Genomic DNA, 19,660 nt, shown 5'->3' with positions numbered 1-19,660 from the left:
GGACAAATGAACGTTTCAAGTATATGAGTTGACTATTGACTAATAAGCACACTAAACCATTACAGAAATGAAAATGTCATCTAAGCTTTGATAATTAGAAAGACAGAAAACAAGTGTTAAAGTTGTTTTATTTAGCCAAGTTAAACTAGGCCTCATTTGAAAAGGAATTTATTCAATAAACTTACCTGACATAACTTAATTTTCCACATCCAGGTCAATTATACCATTCTACTCCTCACTTATGAAAAAAAATTTAAGTAATTCAATTTAAATGACTTTATAACTCAGCTGCCCCCAAAGCATATATATACACTTATTTAAGAAACAGCAACATGTGTTTTTATGAAGAATTATGAAGGGACTTACATATTTTGTTTCTCGACCAGCTGCTCTTGGAAGAGTTGTAGGAGTCTGTATAAATATAAAAATAATTATACTACTGAAGTAATCAATAAAATACTAAAAGATTTAACTTCTTGGATAGGTATTCATCTTTGTCCTATTAAGATTGTAACCATTACTCCTTTTCTATGCAAAATCCCTTGTTCCTTTGAAAATTATTTCATTAAACTATATCGCTTTATTTTTCTTTTCATTTCTGCTGTCTATCAGCTTTCTGGTAAGTTTTCCTTTGTTTATTGATGATGTTCATGGATCATAATAATTTTTAGTTATTTCAAAATTCACATAGAAGTCTCTATTCTCTCAATTCTTTGAAATGCTCAACTTCAAAGATATTCTCATCCACTCCATTTTAAAAATTCATTTCTAGAACCATTTCTATATTTTGCTTTCACGAAATAAAATAGGAAACCTCAAAAATATTAATTTCTAACATCTTTCTCTCAGAACTTTACCTCCTATCTCTCTCTCTCTCTCTCTCTCTCTCTCTCTCTCTCTCTCTCTCTCACACACACACACACACACACACACCAGACAAACAAACAAACAAATAAATCCCAGATGGACCTTATCATCCATTTTCTCTAAACTTGTACCTGAGAAGCAAAATATTAAAATATTACTGAGGAAATGCTCTCAACTAAGCTAACTGACTTGATTATAAGTTAATGATAATCAACTTCGAATGGGTATTTAAGACTGCCTGGTAGGTCCCCGATTTTTCCCATTCTCATAAGCCCATTTTCCCACTCTCTAAGAAGACATGGCTATTTAAATTATTCATCTATTCAACAAATAGTATTATGTATCTACTGTATGCCCAGAACTGTTTTGCACCCTTCAGACTTATCAGTAAACAAAAGAAAAACAGAGATGTCCTGCCCTTAGCAGTTTATATTTCAGCAGGAGAGAAAATAAACAATAAAATAACAAATAAGTAAATTATGTCATATGTTAGAACATGACAAATACAATAAAAAAGAAGAGTAGAAATAATCTGAAGCCTAGGGTTATACAGTTTTCCAAAGAAATCTTCTTTGCTTCTGCCAAACATAATTTATATGTATGTATATTTGGACCATCCAATGTAAAGAAGGTCAAGAGCATTGAGAGTTTACAATTTTAAATAGGATAGGCATTCTAGAGAAGGGACATTAGGAGGTGACATAGATTTGCTCAAGAAGGTAAGAAAGCTAGCTACGTGCGTATCTAGATAAAAAACATTCTGATAAGATGGAACAAGTAAAAGTCCTTACGTGGATTTCCACCTGTGACAATGGTGGCTAGAGAACTCAAAGCAATCCTCCCAAAATGGGTGATAACAAAGTTGAGCAAAATATTAGAAAATATTTTATTAAAAACATCAATGAGCTAGTAAGAGCGAAAAATTGGGGGGCAAGATCAAAAGAGAATTGGGATCTAAAGAGAGGATCAGACATTTAAAACCTGTTTTTGTTCTGGGGATGTTTGCAAATAATACTGAGTTGTTTGAGAAGCTGATCCAAACTTTTGACAGTCTTGGAGGTGGAAGGAGATAAAATCTCCAGAGCCAAGAATAGATGGAGGCCCAGAAGTGAAAGTGATCCAGAAGACCTCACATGGTCTTCAGCCTGGCCTCAAATCATCTAAAAAGGATTGTGCAGAAATAAAATAATCTCAAGACCTTAGATTAAATTAAGGTAACCCTTCTTTGCTAAGGCTCTTGGCTTCTGACATAAGCAAAAAAACAAACAAACAAAAAGACTATGAGAAGATAATTTCATCTGAGGCCTTGAATAATTTATATAAATAAATTTTCAAGCAGACTATCCAACACACAATCAGATTCAGAAAAACGAAGAGGTAAGACAATGTGAGTGAGAATGAGCAGCAGTTATAAACCATAAAAGGTCCACAAAGAATCCATAAATTTGTTTTCTTAGAACCAGACTGAAAACCCACCATACTTAACCATATTTTTGAGGTAAAAGTTAAGTTTGCAAATATTTACACAGAACTAGACTCTATAAAAAAATTATATAATTGATTTGACAAAGAATTAAATGAGCTATGGCAGGAGCACGGCATATTCAAGGCCTAGCAAGGAGGTGCATAGGACTGAAGTGAAGTGAGTAAAGGGGAGAATAGAAGAGCAGATCGTGGAAATGTTGGAAGGCCAGATCGCAGAGGCCTTCCCAAGGTTTTTTTAAAGACTTCGGTTTATATTCTGGGGAAAATATGTAGGTATTCATATTCTAAGCAGAAGAGGGTCTTAATCTGATTTATGCTTTAAAAGAATCCCTCTTTAAAAGAATCCATGATGTGTTCAGAATGGATTATAGTTAGGCAAGGGTAGAGGGGAAAGGCTATTGTACTATCCAACAGAACATGATGATGGCTCAGTATTACATAACATATGAGATAATCATATACTTTGAATCTACAGCAACAGGATTTCTAATAGAAGAGGTGTAGCATGTGAGAGAAAGAGAGGAATAAATCTTGACATCAAAGTTTCTGGCCTTGAGCAAATGAAAGATTACAATCTGATCAAGGGAGATGGGGAGGCAGGATATAGAATAGTTTTTGTGGGAGAAAAATCTAGATTTCATTTTTAAGATATTTATTAGACAGTTAAATGAAAATGAAGAGTTGGTAGTTAGGAGACTGGAGTTTGGGAGAGAATCTTGTACTAGAAATACCAATTTGAGACTGAGTGAGAACACCAATGGAATGAATATAAAGAAAAATGAGAAATCCAAGAACTGATCCCTAGAACACTCCAAATTTAATATCTTGGGAAGAAGAGGCTGAACCAGCAAACAAAATTAAGAAATAATAATGATGAGTGAGGTAGGAAAAAAACTGAGAGAGCAAAGGCATTGGAGAAATGTATACCAAGGGGAAGGAGTGACCAACTGTTTCTAATTCTGTTGATATGTCACCTCAGATTAGCTATAAGCTGAGTTTATAGCAATGGGGAAAACTTCCAGAAACTTGGGGAAAGTGGTTTGGGCAGCATGGTGGGGGCTAAAGCCTGAACAGAAGGGATTTAAGAGGGAATGAGAGAAGAATTGAAGGCAACTTTTTCCTTTTCAACTTTTTCAAACTCTTCCCCATTGTACCACCTCTCTTTAGTTTCGGTTAATAATCTTATAATTTTCTTCACTAAAAGGTGTTATTTATGACATAACTGAAGATATTAATTATAAAATTCTTCAATTTCCCATGATCAACCTACTAATGTATTTGTATTTGTACACATCATTTCCTCTATTTACAGTCCTGTTACAATGGAGGACATTTCCAGCATCTTATCAAAGGATAGTTATTTGAATTAGGCTCTAGTTTCTGTTGTATAAATAGCACCTCAAAATCTACTGAATCAACCCCATTAGCATACCAACCTGCTTTGTAATTTCCAGCTGTAAAAAGCAGGCAAAAAAATTCTTCCTTGACCCCATTACTAACCCAATTTCCTTCTCCCTTTCACAGATCAATATTCCAAAGTAGCTATTTTTGTTCGTTTGCTGTTTGTTTGTTTGTTTGTTTTTACATACTTTCTCGTTCATGACATTTGTCAACATCAGAGATAAGGAGAGCAAAGTGGTAGTATAAAGGAGTAAAATTTGAGAATGGTGAAAAGAAGTATGTATGAGAATAATGGTCCTTCAGCCTATCTGAGAAGAAGGGAACAGTTAACTACAGGTTTGAACAAGAGACCAGCTTCTGATGAATCCCTTTCTGATCCCTTCCAGTGATGAAAATTGGGATAGCTATTGGGAAAGTGGAGAATGGAGAGCCATAAGCAGGGGTGCAAGCAAAGGTGAGGGACAGTGTCACTGGGGTGGGGAAGAATTCAGAAATGTTTGATATTATGGAGTTTCTATATTCTGAGATATATGCTACACCTCCTAAAAATGAATAACAAAACAAAACAAAATAACAGAATTGACAGATCCTAAAAACCAGGCCACCCTAGGCAGGAGGTATACAGACAGCCAAGCTAGCTGATATGTCCACAGAACTTTGCATTTCCATGGAAAAATAATAGGGCATCTGAGAAAAAAAATGTAAATACTACAAAAGAAAAGAGTAGTTTAGCCATTTCATTCATTGGTATTTATCCAAGAGAAATGAAAGCATATGATTACACAAAGACTTATCTGCAATTGTTTTCAGCAGCTCTATTAGTAAAAATCCCAATTTAGAAATAATAGAAATAACTCAACTGTCCATCAACTGATGAATAGTTTGCATATGGTACAACCATATAATGAAATACTATTCAGCAATAAAAAGAAATGAACTATTGAAAATGAAAAAATATGAATGAATCTCAGTTGCTTTCTACTAAGTATAAAAAGACAAACTCAAAAGACTACATACTGCATGATCCTATTTATATGAAATTTTTGAAAACGGAAAAGTATAGGAACAAAGAAAAGATCAGAGGTCGCCCTGCACTTGGGTTGGAGGGAGGGATATATTACAAAGAAGCACAAGGAAACTTTTTTCATTCGATGAAAGTGTACTGTATCTTGGATATGGTGGTGGTTACACAACTGTATGCTTCGTCAAAACTCATTGAACTGTACACTAAAAGAGTGGATTTTACAGTGTGCAAATTATACTTCAATAAACCTGACTTTTTAAAAAGAACTATAATAAGCTACAATAAAGAACTTTACATAGGCACTGAAGAACAGAATAGGCACTGAACAAATTCTTAAACTGAAATATCAGATCAAAGAATCCTCTTGAAGGAATTAGGAATTAGAAAAAAGATATAAAGATTAAGAGATATGGAATAGAGAGGCAAAAAAGTGGCATAATCAGTCTTATAGGAGTCTAAGCAGGAGACGTATTTGAAAAAAAAATTACTAAAAATTAGTCTGAATGTATACAGAAGAAAATTGAAGACTTCAGATGAAAGGTCAAAGAGAAAACCAATTCATATACAAAAGAGAAAAAAATGTATACCTAGACACATTATAGGAAAAATCATTAACATCATAGATAAAAATAAAATACTAAAAGATTACAATACCACTCTGTAAATGATCGCTATATAGCAGAGGAATAAATATCATGCTGACAAAATATTTCATAAATATTTTGTTGAAGAAAAAGAACCTAGGAGGAAAAAATGTTGAAGGAAGCTATAATTTTATGTCCAGCAAAACTATAATTTAAATGAAAGGGCAAAATAAAGATATTTTCAGGGACATAGGCCACAGAATCAATACAAACATACCTGGTCGAATACAATTTTCAGCAAGATTCCAACAAGAAAAAAATGAATCCAGGAGAAAGCCATGAATTATGACAAATAAAGATCTAAATAAAGAATAAGTATCTAAATAAAGAAGAGATTTAAAAAATATAATCATAAAAATTCAGATATAAAAGTTCAAAAAATATTAACAAATTATGTCTCTAAGAATCTCAATTAAAAACATGTGAAAAGTGAAAAGTGCTATAGTACTTATCTAATTTTTGGAAAAAGATTTTGCAAGCTTTAAAATTGATTGGGAAGTAAACATAATTATTGCCTTTAATAATTTATGTGTAACTACAAAATAAAAAAATACATAAATAAAAGTTTCAAAAGTTTCAACCAGTAAATGTCAAAACATCCAAAGGAAAGCAGGAAAGACAAAGAAAAAGACATTTTAAGTAGGAAATATAAAATAAGACAACAGAAATTAGGACTAATATAACAATAATTATAGTAATTATAAATGGCTTAAGATTTCATATAAAGAGAATATAAGACTAAATATAACAATGATATCCAGAAATACGTTGTCCTGGAGAAAATCAGATAAGACAATTCAAAAGAAAAAAAAATAAGTAATAGAAATTAGTAAAAAAAAAAAAAAAAAGTAATATAAAAATAAAGTAAAAAATATCACAAAACATGATTTAAAAAATACATGTATCACCTATATAAGATAAATGTTTTCATACTAGACTAAAAACACAGCCTTAATTTCAAAAGGGTTATATATGCTAGCAAAAGTTACAAAAATCAAACAGATGAGCATGAACAACAGACACATAAGCAATAGTAATATAGTTTCAAAATATACAAGTTAAATCTAATAAACACTTCTCTAGCCTTATCTTTCTGCTCCTCTTGGTAGCAATCACTCCATTTATATTCTCCTTAATACTCTCCTCTTGTAGCTTCCATGATACCATACTACTCTGATTTCCTCTTACTACAATGGATTTTTCCTTCTTTTCAGGCTCCCTCTCCACCTCTTTTATTAAACCTGCAATATTTTGTACCTGGGAGCCGTGTACAGGGCACCTACAGCATTCACGTGCTGGTCATCCTCAGATCTCTCCTACTAGCTCCAAACACAAGGTTTAAGCCTTCCTTGATATATACCTCAAACTTATCTTGTCCAAAACGAACATAGCCATCTTTCCTCTACCACACTGTGCCCCCTCCACAATCGTCTGTGCTCAAGTCAGAGACCTGGAACTCATTCATGATTCTTCTTTCCTTCAGCTACTCACATCCAAACCCACAGCAAGTCTGACATCTTTGTCTCAAATCCAAATATTTCTCTCTAGCTCTGAACCCACTCTATCCAGGCCAACTTCATTGACTGTCTCTCTGAACTCAGTAGCTTCCTCACAATGTCTCTGAACTCAGTAGCTTCCTCACAATGTCACGATAGTTTCATATTATTCTCCCTAAATTTTTGTCTTCCCATTTTCCTTGGAATCCAAACTTCATGTCACAGTATGTAAGTGTCTTCACTGTCCCTAGCTCACCTTCTCAACCTCGTTTTACACAGTTCACTCCTGGCTCACTATGCTGCAACCACACTGGCCTTCATCTTTATACACACTAAGCTCTTTCCTACCTCAGAAAATGTATACATGCCTACTCCTCTGCCTGACAGCTATTCGCCCTAATTTGTGATTGGCTTCTTTGCAACTTTAGTCTCAGCTTGAATTCTACTCTCTGATTACTACATTCAAAGTACGTCCCCTAGGTTACTCTGCCCTGTTCACCATTATCTCCCCAGTACTTCACAGTGTCAGGCTCATAGTAGACACTTAATAAATATTTATTGAATGAAATAATTATCTTAAAATTGGTGGCCTAGAATAATGTTTTTTAAACACTATAAGCATTAAATATTTGTTAAATGAATCAATATGAAAGATATTTATTCATATATTAGAACTATGTAAGTTCTATTCCTACTAATTTACTATAACAGAATATTTGTAATATGTTCAATAAATAAAATACATTTTAAAATTTATATAGTATTTCTTTGGCAAAACAAACAAAGTTTTATATCTTTAGATTAAAAGACAAAGAATATAAAATAAATAGATAACAAACAGAAACTACAATTATTCATTTGTAGGTCCTCTCTGCTAATATACATATATTTTTAATATTGACAATTTCTGGGTTTCTGTGTCGTTATTAATGGATATTTGTCTATAACATTCCAATTGAAGATTCAGATTACTCTTCTAATAATAAGCAATCTATATATTTAAAACCTACTTTATAAATACAGTGTCTAATTTTCAAAAAGAACATGCAAAAAGCATTTATACTAATTCCAAGAGAGAAAGTAAGGCTGACGAAAAAGAACCTAACAATTATCAATAAAGGAAAAACTTAAACCATTTTGAAATTTTGATGAGTAGATCTGTATTAAGTATATATAAAAATAATTTAAAGAAATGTAGCATTTTATCCCAACACATGAAAATGGTTACATTATAGAAAGGAAATATTTACATACTTAAATACAACAATTAATGCTCTAATAGTACTCTAACAATCTAAAATATTCAGGTTTCTGTCCCTCTGAGTCAAAGAATAATGAAATAGATTCCATCAACCAAAATAAAAGGAAAAAAAAAACTCTAGAAGTAATACCCATGTTAAAGTTCTCAGCCTAATGTTACTTTATTCTATATCGTGTTCCACTTCTACAGTTCTAAGTAGCTGTGAATTATGTAAGTAGGGAAGCCATGGTTTGAGATGACAATAGGCCACAAATTTTACATGCAGTTCTATATAGCTTCTGAAAATGCCAACATATAATGTAGTCTAATATGTTGGCTTTCAAAGTGTTTTGAACTTGGTCCACAGTTAAAAATAGATTTACTTTGCAATCCTGTACACCCTTACCTATATATATGTAAACAAATTAAAACAAATGTCAATAGTACCTATACTACTTGAAATAATCTGATACTTTACATTCTTACTATTCAATTTTTAAAATGCTATTTACTAATTTAAAAAAATTCTAGTTGCTATCCACTAAATTAATTTCCCATTTCACCACAGGACCATGACCTATAGCTTAAAAAATCATTGCTCTAATAACTCTTATGGTTCAGTAAATTATATTAAATATATACATACTTTGACGGTGTCTGAACCCAACAATGTCTGTAAGGAGCTTGAAGGAGAATCAGAAGAATGCTGGAAAATAACAAAAAAAAAGGACAAGGCTGTGATGTCTCATACTCAAGTAGAGGGAAATGAAGAGAAGCAAAGCAAATGTTTGAATTGCACATTCTAATCTAAGGCATTACCATAGACAAGGAATCCTGTAAGACCTTATCAATGGTAGCACAGAGCTCTTCAGTTTGCTGCCTGAGCTGTGCAGGAAAACAAAACTGAAAGAATTGAAACCAGGTACTGGATTAGCAACAAGTTTTGGGATTGCATTTCAAAAATAGGGTAATATAAAGTCATTACCTCCAGAGGTGGTCCTAATGTGTTGTCCTTGGAGACACTTTCAGTCTTGGCTGGTTCATCTAGTGCCTAGCAATAAATGAAATAGTTCTCATGTGAGGCTTTTAGCTAAATATAAATGTAATACAAAATTCTCTTCAAAGAAAGCCCTGTATATCTCAATATTTCAAAAAAAAAAAAATTGAATAATTTCATGAGCTATTTTCTCTGAGAGTGAGGCATTTTCCCCATTTGTCTACTTTTTCTTGTGGAGTCAATACCTCTATTATAAGATGTTGAAATAAAGAAAGGAGCCTGAGTTTTAAACATACAAAGTAGAACTTGGACATCTTATACATCCAGATGAGCCTTGTTCCCTTCAAAGAAGTCACTGTGAGAAACCACACACAGAAATAACAATAATATAGTCATTTCTAAAAATTTAACAGAAACTATTCTTGAGGAAATGCTTCAGAGTCAATTTATAAGAAATATGCACACACAAAAGAAAATGTGGCCTCATTTTTAATTATTTATACTCAAAAAGTCTTGGCTACCTTATTCATCAGACTGAGCCTCAAATGACATTTATTTTCATAATGAAATATACTTTTTATTTCTTATGTAGTTCAAGATTTATAGAACAAGACATAATCAATTTTTTGTAAATATTCCACATAGACTTAAAAAAATATCTATTTTCTAATTGTTAGTTGCAGGTGCATGTGTGTGTGTGTGTGTATGTGTGTGTGCGCGCGCACACGATTACATTAAGATTATCCATTGTTTTTCTCAAATCATCTCTTCTTTTACTGTTTTCTTTTGCATTCTTATTCTAAGAATAATTAAAAGTGGAATCATAAAATCTTGTAGAATAGTAATGAGTCTGTCAATTTATCTTTCTCATCTTAGCAATTTTTATTCAACATGGTTTGAAGCCATTTTATTAACTACATTCATAATTAGAAGTATACTTTCTTCATGAATTAAATATTTATCATTTTGACCCTCTATATCTCTAATAGTGCTTTGTATCTTAATATCTACTTTGTCAGATATAACCAGTGTTTCATATAACACTACTTGCCTCTTTATTTTTGATCTTCTGTAACCAAACATTAAAAATCAGTGGTCTGTAAAAAGCAAATGTCTGGGATTCATTTTTAATCTGGTCTAATAACTTCGTCTTTTCATTTGAGAAATTAATTAATTTCTTTTACTATAATTATTTAATTTTTAAAAATATATGTTTTATTTTTGTCTTACTTTTTCTATTTAATTTTTAAGCAGTTTTTCAGCCCAAACCAAATAAGGTTAATATCCTGGCTACTCTGTGGGAACTTATAGGCAAGTACAACTTTCATTGTGTTATTAAATACTGAAATTTGTTTAAAGAATGAGAAAACTATTCACTCAGAACCCTTGGAAAATTAAGGAAGGTAATTGATATTAACTGGTAACTTTGAAATGGAAACAATACTCAGACTGCACTAAAATTTGTAATGGGGATTATTTCAAGTTTAAATAGCCTTGAAATTTACTAAAACTGATTTTTTTATTGATGAGAAGTTATTTATCAAACATATTTTCTTGATCCACTCCTAGCAGTCACAAAAGTAACTTTTTTCCTCTGTAGTACGAAAGTGTATCAAAAGAAAATACATTAAATCACTATTAACGAGAAATCTGGAGGTTGATTGCTTTTCACAATTGAACCAGTATGGTTGTATTGATGTTTATATTTATTCATTTTGGGTTAAGTTCTCTCAGAATATTCTTCAATAAAACATTTTTATTAAAAACATATATTTTCTACCAAATTGGACTATAGCCAAGTGAGACATAAATGGCACAGGCTTTGAATCCTATTTTTGAAGATTCTTACCTAACATAAGTTATCAGAAACATTTTATTTAGAAGTCATTACATTTTGCTTGGAACAATTAACTTTGGGGCCCAGTTTTTAAAAAGAAATACAGTAAACTTGATTTTTAAAAGAAAATAGTGTTTGAGCTCAGCACTACATCGTAATTACTAGCTAAGAACTATGAGCAAGTATTATAAATCAAAGTCCTTATGGGAATACATACCACTAAACTATAACAGGTGGTTCCCCCACCAAAAGGAGCACCTCTAATGGAACTGCAAACAATTTTTAGTCAAATATATTGAATTAGTATAACCTACTATCTTTGTAAATAGTATTAAGTTCTAAAAAGCTGAAGCATTAGTTGCACTCTAAATAGTTAGAAACTTAACTGCTTTCAATGGAAGAATAATCTAAAAGGGCTTGTAAACGTTTTGTGAGGCTATCTAATTGGATTAAATTTCAAAGAATTCATGAGTGAGTATTTTAGTAAGGATCAAATTAACCCCCCTAAAAATGATTTGTGCTAAACCTAAATGCTCCTATACTTTGTTAATCTGAGCAGCTATTGTGTAGAATAAATCCTCTGAGAACTAAAAAACTTTGGCATATAGTCATTAATACAAAACCGCTTGTAGGATTGAAGATATTCTCAACAAAATGAATCTCACTTTATGTAGTTGGAGATTCAAGTCTGAATAGCATTCGGATCTGAAAAAAGAGGGGAAATATACACTGAAACCAAACGGGCTTCCAGGTGTATAAAAGTACAGCTTCTTTAAAGACCCAGGAATATTTATCATAAGATCATTTTTATATGATGGTTTAAAAGTTTTAAGAATTGAGGAAATCTGCTTGGTGTTTTTAATCCCAAGATCTTTGCAGGGTTAAATGTCTTCCTCTCACACAGAAGTATGGGAGTTTTTGCAAACTATTATAGCCAGTTTCAAACCCATTCATCAAGGCTCAATGGCAGGAAAATCCACACTTTTTCTTTATTTAATCAGGGATATCAGAAGGGTGTTTCTTATTTCTAGCCAGAACTTCTATTGTAATTCATCTCATCCCTTTTAGTAGCTCAATGAATTGGATTGGTTTGTTACTACTCATCTACTAAAGTCTTCTCAGAACTAAGTCATTTTCAATTTTCTTCATATAAAAAAAATTTTTTGTTGCTCTAATTTAATGATAATTTAAATATATTTTAAATATTTTGTAAACAGGGATTCAAAATCATCATCTCTTATTCAATATTTCACTCTGGCTAGTTGATGTCACTGTTGCATGGTGAGCAGGGAAAGGCTAGGGGATAATCAGATGCCATTTGAGGTCCAATTCAGCAGTTTATTAATGCTTTGTGGTGTCTACTTGGCATCTTTGCTCATCAAAATCTTCACAAAGTTGTGAAGATAGTGTAGCATTAAGCTCAGTGTCTGATAGCACTCTAGCATTCAATTTGGCAGCCATTGTGATCATATTCTCTAATTGTCAAGAGGTGCCAAGTCTAAAACCAACTTACTTCCCTAATGGCAGAAGGCCTTTATACTTTTTCATGGAAGCAGAATTTATGAGGTTTAATCTAACCAAAAGGAAGATTAATTGTCATCATCCCAGTTGTCATACATTAGACCCCTTTATTTTTATAATTCTATGAGCAAACATTTGTCTTAAAATCCTGTGGAATGAAATTGTGAATTTTAGAGACCTACCCAGGTGCAAACTAAATTAATTCATTCAATAAACATTTAGCAAAAACCTACTATATCCTTTCAAATAGTTTGTGATGAAGAAAAAAATAATACGTATAATTAAATATGGTTTAGTAAATCTTTTAAAAGAGATATGTACCTAGTAGACAATTGCCTAGGGAGAAACAATTAGTATAGATTTGGGTCTTGGCACTTCTCCATTGCTGAAGAAATTGGGAACACTGACTATTTATACTAACCTAATTTAAGAGATGTCTCTCTAGTATAGGCCATATGCTAAGTTAGCAACCAGATTTTGTTAAATTTTTGAGACATGCAGAGATCTTAAAATAGTCTCACTCAAAGACATATGTTTAATCAGATTGGAGTTTACCAACTCATGTCTTAAAAATCAAACTGGCAACTTAGAATAAATTGATTTGACAGCTGACAAGATATCTCAAATCTTTACATTTCTATTTTTATAGCACAGTCTTCAAAATGACTGTTCCTTATCATCCTTCCACTAGAAAGTAAATAATTTTTATCTCATTACTTTTATTTAAATAATTAATGTTGTATTTGTATATGCTATTTATAAAATTAAGCTCCTCTAAATTTTTTCTTTTAAACACACATAGCTTATGAACTAAATGTATCTTGAAAATGCATTCGTTGGATAGTAATGCCATTTGTTAGAAAACAGTACTAATCCCAGCCATGATTTTATCCCAAGGAAAACTTATGAGGAAGAGAACAGGTTATGCAAATTACTTTCAAGACAAAAAATTATACGTTCATGAAAAAATATTAATCACCTGTGAGACAATAAAAATGCATGTTATGTAATTTCATGGAACTATCCTTCTTTTATCTTTTCTTTATGTAATATAGGTACACAAATAAAAATAAAATTCATTTATTTAGAATATGAATATGTATCCTTTAGTTTAATCTTAACTTTTTATCTATTGCTATCAGACTCATATGATAAGAAAGATTAGTCAATAAGAGAGACATCTTTAACATTCTCTGAAAAGGACAGCAGTACACACAGAATAAAAAATAGTGTCCAAAGTAAAATTATTTTCTTGAACATAGTGCAATAGAGTCTGTGGACAGTTACAAAAGCAAATTAATTTGATTACTTTATTCCTGCTTTACAATTGCTTGTATTTCATCCCCATCTTAATCTTGGAGAAGATGGTTATTGACAGAAGATTAAGCCAAAGAACCTGACGCAAACATGTTAAAATATAATCTTTTCCTGTAAAGCCTTAGTTAAGACTTAAGCTAAAAATCCTTCTCTCCTACATACATAAGGAAAAAAAAGTGATAGAATACTGAATAAGCTATAAATTTAAGTTTGATGAAGAAAATAAATTATAGAACAGAAGTACCAGAAATTTCATATTCTCTGCCAACAAATATACTCTTTTGAAAATTATGTGCTTCATCTAGGGGTGATTAAGGCTGAAACCAATCCAGCGATTCAATGATAGCTTAATGTCTCATTGCAAGGGATGTCTGTATTTCAATTTGGAGAAAATCTTGCTTTTACAAATAGTATTATTTTTTAAGTGAGTCTGGTTCCTCACTGATTATACTATATGCTATAAAACAGAATGTTGTAGAAAATGTCAACCATGAGTTTTATCTGACTAGAGGAGAGAATTAGTTGTTGATGTCTAAGACTTGAATTAAATGTGTTAGTTCTATCGTCAAGGCATTCTACAGCATAGACCCTAACAAATTATTGTAATGAGACTGCAGCATCACCATACCTCTTAATCATGGTGTTCTGTGTGATATTAAAGGGATCTAATAAAAATCCCTGTAATTTAAAATATTCTAAATATGTTAATTCTTCCCTAAATAGATAAGTTTACAATAATTATAGTCTTAATTTTCCTGCTCAACTCAGAAATAAGGTCTTATGATTTCTTATGAGGAGGTCTATTATATAAACAAATGGGTAAAAAGGTCTAAATTACCAGATTTATTTTGTAAAAACTACAACCATGAATGGGGCAGTATAATATAATTCACAAGTGTTAGTGAAAATGGAAATAATTGCTCATAAAATCTTGGGACAAAACTTTTGTTATTTACAAAGTCTTATGAAGTAGTTTCTCATTGAGGAACATATAACATAAGAAAGCTAACAAAAATATGTGAAATTATACAAAGGCTCTAGAGCAAAAGCAAATATCATGTAATATATTGTGACCTTTGAACAATTCAAATATTTATAGTTCCAAAACAATTTATCATAGCCAAGAGATAATTACTCACATTAGTGTCTATAAAATAATCAATCCTCCCTATAATAATATTATTTTAAATTAGGCATCATGATGTTTACATTTTATCGTACTAAAAATAAAAATAATTTTCCTAAAAAGTGTATTTTATTCAAAATTAAAAATATAAAATCTTTATTAGGTTAGATACATAGTGATACTACTATACACATTTATAAAACAGGTTTGTAATAAAATTGAAAGGCAAGCTAATTCTTCTTCACTTTTAATGACTAATAGATTATAATCTTTAAAATTCATTCATTTGGAAGAGAGCTGGTAGACAGAGATTCTGGAACCAATAATGACATCCAGCTTTATTTTATGAAAGTCTTTCAAGAAGAATTAACTGTTATTTTTCTAAACAGAAAACTAATATGGTGGTACCACAAAGGAATAGAAAAATATGCTAGGTTAAGTGAGATAAGTATGATGGAAGGACACTATGACATGATAGGCTCCTATTCTCCTCTTTGTCTGGCTGCTGAGGGGCAAGAGTTTCTCCCAATGCTGTGAAGACAGACCCTTGTGACCAGATTTCAGAAATGTCCATCTGGAATGCCAAGAGGGTCTGTGGTGAAGGCACACTGGTACTACGACTCGACAATTAAAATAAGGCAATTAAAATAAGGGGCAACTGGTAAAAGTGTCACTTCCTGCATCCTCCTGAAGCCTCTTGAAATAAGTGTTTTAGGCTTATCTCATTTTTTAATGAACTATAAAAAGGAGAAATTCAGAAGAGAAGCTAGAGAAAAGCTGCAGATCTTCTGCAGGCCAGTGACACTGTCACCCACCCCAGTTCAAGGCATTCAGATATACAGAGCATAGATTATGGACTACATGTGGATAATTTGGAATTAGTTATCAGAGACATAAAAGAAACACTGCCCAATAATGGTTACCGATATGTAACTTAACATTTCCCACTAACGATTTCTAATTTTTAGACAAGAGATCACACAAAGTTTTTATTTCCCAGATCATGCTAAAATAAGAATGTAGGTTCATAAACCAGTAGTCACAATACCACCTGGTTGACAAACATTAACATTTGGCAAATGATAATAACACTATTTGAAATACTGATTACAGAGGAAAATAAAAGGGCTTAATGCACTAAAAAATAAATTGTCTAAATAAATATCATAAAGATAGCGTATGAAATGAATAATTTCATAGACTCTGTAATTGCTTTCACTTCGATTCTGGTATGATCCTCCATTTGACCTTCATTTGAGCACCTGTAATGTGCTTGTTGAACAAGGGGCTTTAATTTAATTAAAATTTAATTTACCTACTGACACAGAATCTTGTAATTTTATAATTAAGGACTCTTAATAGCAAAGCAAAAATGCCCTGCAGCCATGTAAAAGCACCTAGGTCACTGAAAGTGATCTCAATCCTCCCTCCCATTCATGGAGGTAGGATCAGTGACGGTAGAATAAATAAGGAGGTTTAGCCCATAATGAGATCTAGGGACTAAATTAAACACATAGCTAACATGTTTTTACCCTGTGGAAGTCACTATGAATCACTAAGTCTTGACCAAGGTAGCCAGTTACCATATAACCCCATTTTACCTCTACATTTTTAATCAATGTGAAGAGAGGTGGAAATTCTTGAATATAATGGCCATTTAAAATTCCAAAGGACAGTGATCTATCCAAATCTGAATAAGTTTCCCAATGTTACTTGACTTTAGACTGAATAGTTCTAAGTTCATATCTAGCTTTTAGTGATAAATTAATATGTCTTCAATTCTATTCACCAAGATGCTTTCATCACAGCATTTCATTTTAGTAAAGGTAGAACTTTAAAGCAGAAATTTTAGAAAACATAACAAAAATGACATTACAATCATAAAATTCACTCTCCTTTTGAGCCAACACTGACCTTCTGTTCCAAAAGCAATGTGTTTGTAGGGATTGCTGCAAAAGCCTTGTAGCTTGACTTGATCTTGTATTGCTAGAATGGGTAACCAGAGAGCAAGAGTGGAGATGAAAAGGGGAAAGAATATGACATAATTTTAGACTAGTTCTACCAGGTCAAATGGCAAGTTATCAAATGAAAAAAAAAAATTATTATGCTTGAACAACTTGTTTTTGGCAGAAAAAATTAGCTCACCATGTTAATATTTTATTAGAATGAGAAGCAAAGGAATATCACAGCAAAATATCAGCCTAGGATTTGTAGGTGATTCTATGACATATAGTTTCAGAACTTAAAAATATCAATTTTTAGACAATTATTTATAAATTTCTCAATAGCAGCATTCTCTCACAGGTGTACTATTCTATAACTATTTGGAGAAGTTACTTGATTCTCAAAGAAAAGCGATTCTTTTTTATATTGCCATATTAAAAATATTATGCCAGTATGTTACATTGAACTCTTGATACATTCTCTTACATCATTCATAAAAACAAAGATCAGAAAACACGAAATTTAGTAGCATTTCAATAAGCAGCATATTTTGAATAGAAGTAATTTCATCAATTTAACTCCAAAATGGAAAATACAGAAAGCTCTTAATCTTAAATTATAAACCTTATCATCTCCTGAACTAACATAATAATGTTAATAAATTAAATGATAAAGTGGCCTATGTTTTAAGGAAAACTTGGAGTAATGTAGTTTCGTTTTTTTATAGTATCTGGAGGAAAGGTTTGAACATGAGGAAGTTGTAGAAATTAGGATAATATACATAGTCAAAAGCCAGGTTTTGATATGATTCTGGGTCCCAAGCCACTTAACTAAGTCAAGGCTCCTATCACTTCAGAAGCCCCTGTCCCAGGCAACTTCCCTAGGGGCTCAGAGTCAGGGGGAAATTGGCACAAAGCTCCAAGCTGTCTCAGTCCCAGAAAGCAGACCAAAGAGCCTATAGAAGAAGACAGGATAATCAAAAAATCAGACAAAACCTTGGGTTGTATGGATATAACTGAAGTAACTTTCATTAAAGCTACTGGTGTGTGCAAGGTAAGAGGCTAACACATTCATTTTCCATAAGAAGAAGCTGAAGCAAAGAAAAAATTAAAATGCCAGACCTGGAGGAACAAAGTCTCAGGTTCCTTCAAGATATCGATTCCATACTGCTATGGGCTTCAGACAACAATGTGTTTGCGTAAAGTCAGAAAATGAAATACCACCTCCTCAAGGAGAATAAAAGTTGACATTTATTACTAGTTAAATTATATACATTGTCTCATTTGATTTTACAGAAGCCCTATAACTAAAGAGTCTTTAAGAAAAGAGGACCAGGTGAAGTTAGGGATAGCATTGTCTAAGACTACACAGCCCATAAAGAGTACAAACAAGTTTGGCACCCATGTTTGCCTGGACCCAGCATCCATACTTTCTCTATAAGATAACATTTTCTCCCAAAGAATATCTAACAAAAAAATAATACAGAATAAAATATATCATTGAAACTCCATGATGGTTTTATGGATATTTAATTGTAATAATAGTTGTAAAAATAACAATAGCTAACAATCACTATGAGTCAGGTACCACTCTAAAAGCTTTATGTGTATTACTTCACTTAATTATCACAACAAACCTATTGCCCTTGCCTCTCATTCTGGGATGTATAATCGTTTATAATGCTTGTTCTATCTTCAACTGTCCTTGAGATTATAGTTGGAGAAGCTCATACAGAGAAGTATCTTATTATTACACACATCATGCCATAGGATCTTAGAATCAGAAGTGATATTGAAGCCCTGGTTTAATGCCCTCATCTAAGACATGAATCTCTTTGATCATCTGTTCAGCTACCACATAAACACTGGCCTACCTCCTAAGGAAGCATATTTAGGTTTAATTGTGTGAATTAGTATAAAAATATTTCTTCTACTGAGCCAAAGAATGCTCCCTGCTAACTTACTCCATCGGTCCTTTTTCTATTCCTTTGGAATCATGATGCATGCCAAGAGCTCTCTTCTGCATGATAATTGTAGTGCTTTTTCCACCAACCCCTCCTTACAGATCCTCAAATGATTTCACTATCCTCATCATTTCTCTTTGTCAATATTCCTTTAAATTAAAAAATATTGTGTTTAATTAGATAGATTTTTAACACAAAGTAGAATATAATCACCACCTCCATGATATTAACATAAAGCTAATTAATACAATGGTTTTTGTGGTGAGTTTAGAATATACAAGAGAGTGAAGTTAGAGTTTTTTCATATTGGTGGGTCACACTAAGTATGCTATCACCTTAAATCCCTAATACTTTGATTTTTAAAAAACATTTGAAATTAAACTCCATCCTATAATTATGTTTTTTCTCTTCTAGATCCCAAAATAGTACTTAAGGGATAATTTCTATCTAATTTGATCTGACTATATTTGGCTTGTCAGTATAAACTGTGAAGATAGGAATGTTAATATTATTTCATGAACCATTTTGTTGGGTATGTCATTTTTATCTTCATTCAAGTTATACCAATCATAGGGAGCTCTTGTCTACTGGGTTCTACCATCCTGGTGGACAGCAATTCATCCTGTAAATCTACTTGGATATAACAGTTCAACTAATGAATTCATTCAGCAAAATATTATTATCTACTTTGTGACATGCATTGCTCTAAGAATTGGAGATTCGGCAGTGAACAAAACATACGAAGCCTTTACTCTCTAATGCTTATGTCCTAATGAATGAAGATAAACTACAAACAAA

General features: G+C 32.0%; 1 protein-coding gene across 8 annotated transcripts in view; it reads right to left on the bottom strand.

The window, feature by feature from the left end:
- The window catches only part of LOC107515265 (muscular LMNA interacting protein), a 210,903-nt gene that overhangs the window by 68,952 nt on the left and 122,291 nt on the right, over positions 1 to 19,660 (bottom strand). For all 8 annotated transcript variants that reach the window (XM_016153881.2, XM_036218895.1, XM_036218898.1 and 5 more), the window contains 5 exons: positions 16,870 to 16,941; positions 9,143 to 9,208; positions 8,977 to 9,060; positions 8,804 to 8,863; positions 367 to 411 (listed from right to left, as the gene is read on the bottom strand). In XM_016153881.2, coding sequence (XP_016009367.2) covers positions 367 to 411; positions 8,804 to 8,863; positions 8,977 to 9,060; positions 9,143 to 9,208; positions 16,870 to 16,941 — 327 coding nt within the window. The remainder of the gene's footprint in view (positions 1 to 366; positions 412 to 8,803; positions 8,864 to 8,976; positions 9,061 to 9,142; positions 9,209 to 16,869; positions 16,942 to 19,660) is intronic.

The sequence above is a fragment of the Rousettus aegyptiacus genome, unplaced genomic scaffold, assembly GCF_014176215.1.
Source record: "Rousettus aegyptiacus isolate mRouAeg1 unplaced genomic scaffold, mRouAeg1.p scaffold_m13_p_1, whole genome shotgun sequence".
Lineage (NCBI taxonomy): Eukaryota > Metazoa > Chordata > Mammalia > Chiroptera > Pteropodidae > Rousettus > Rousettus aegyptiacus.
This window is presented reverse-complemented; position numbering and strand designations above follow the sequence as displayed.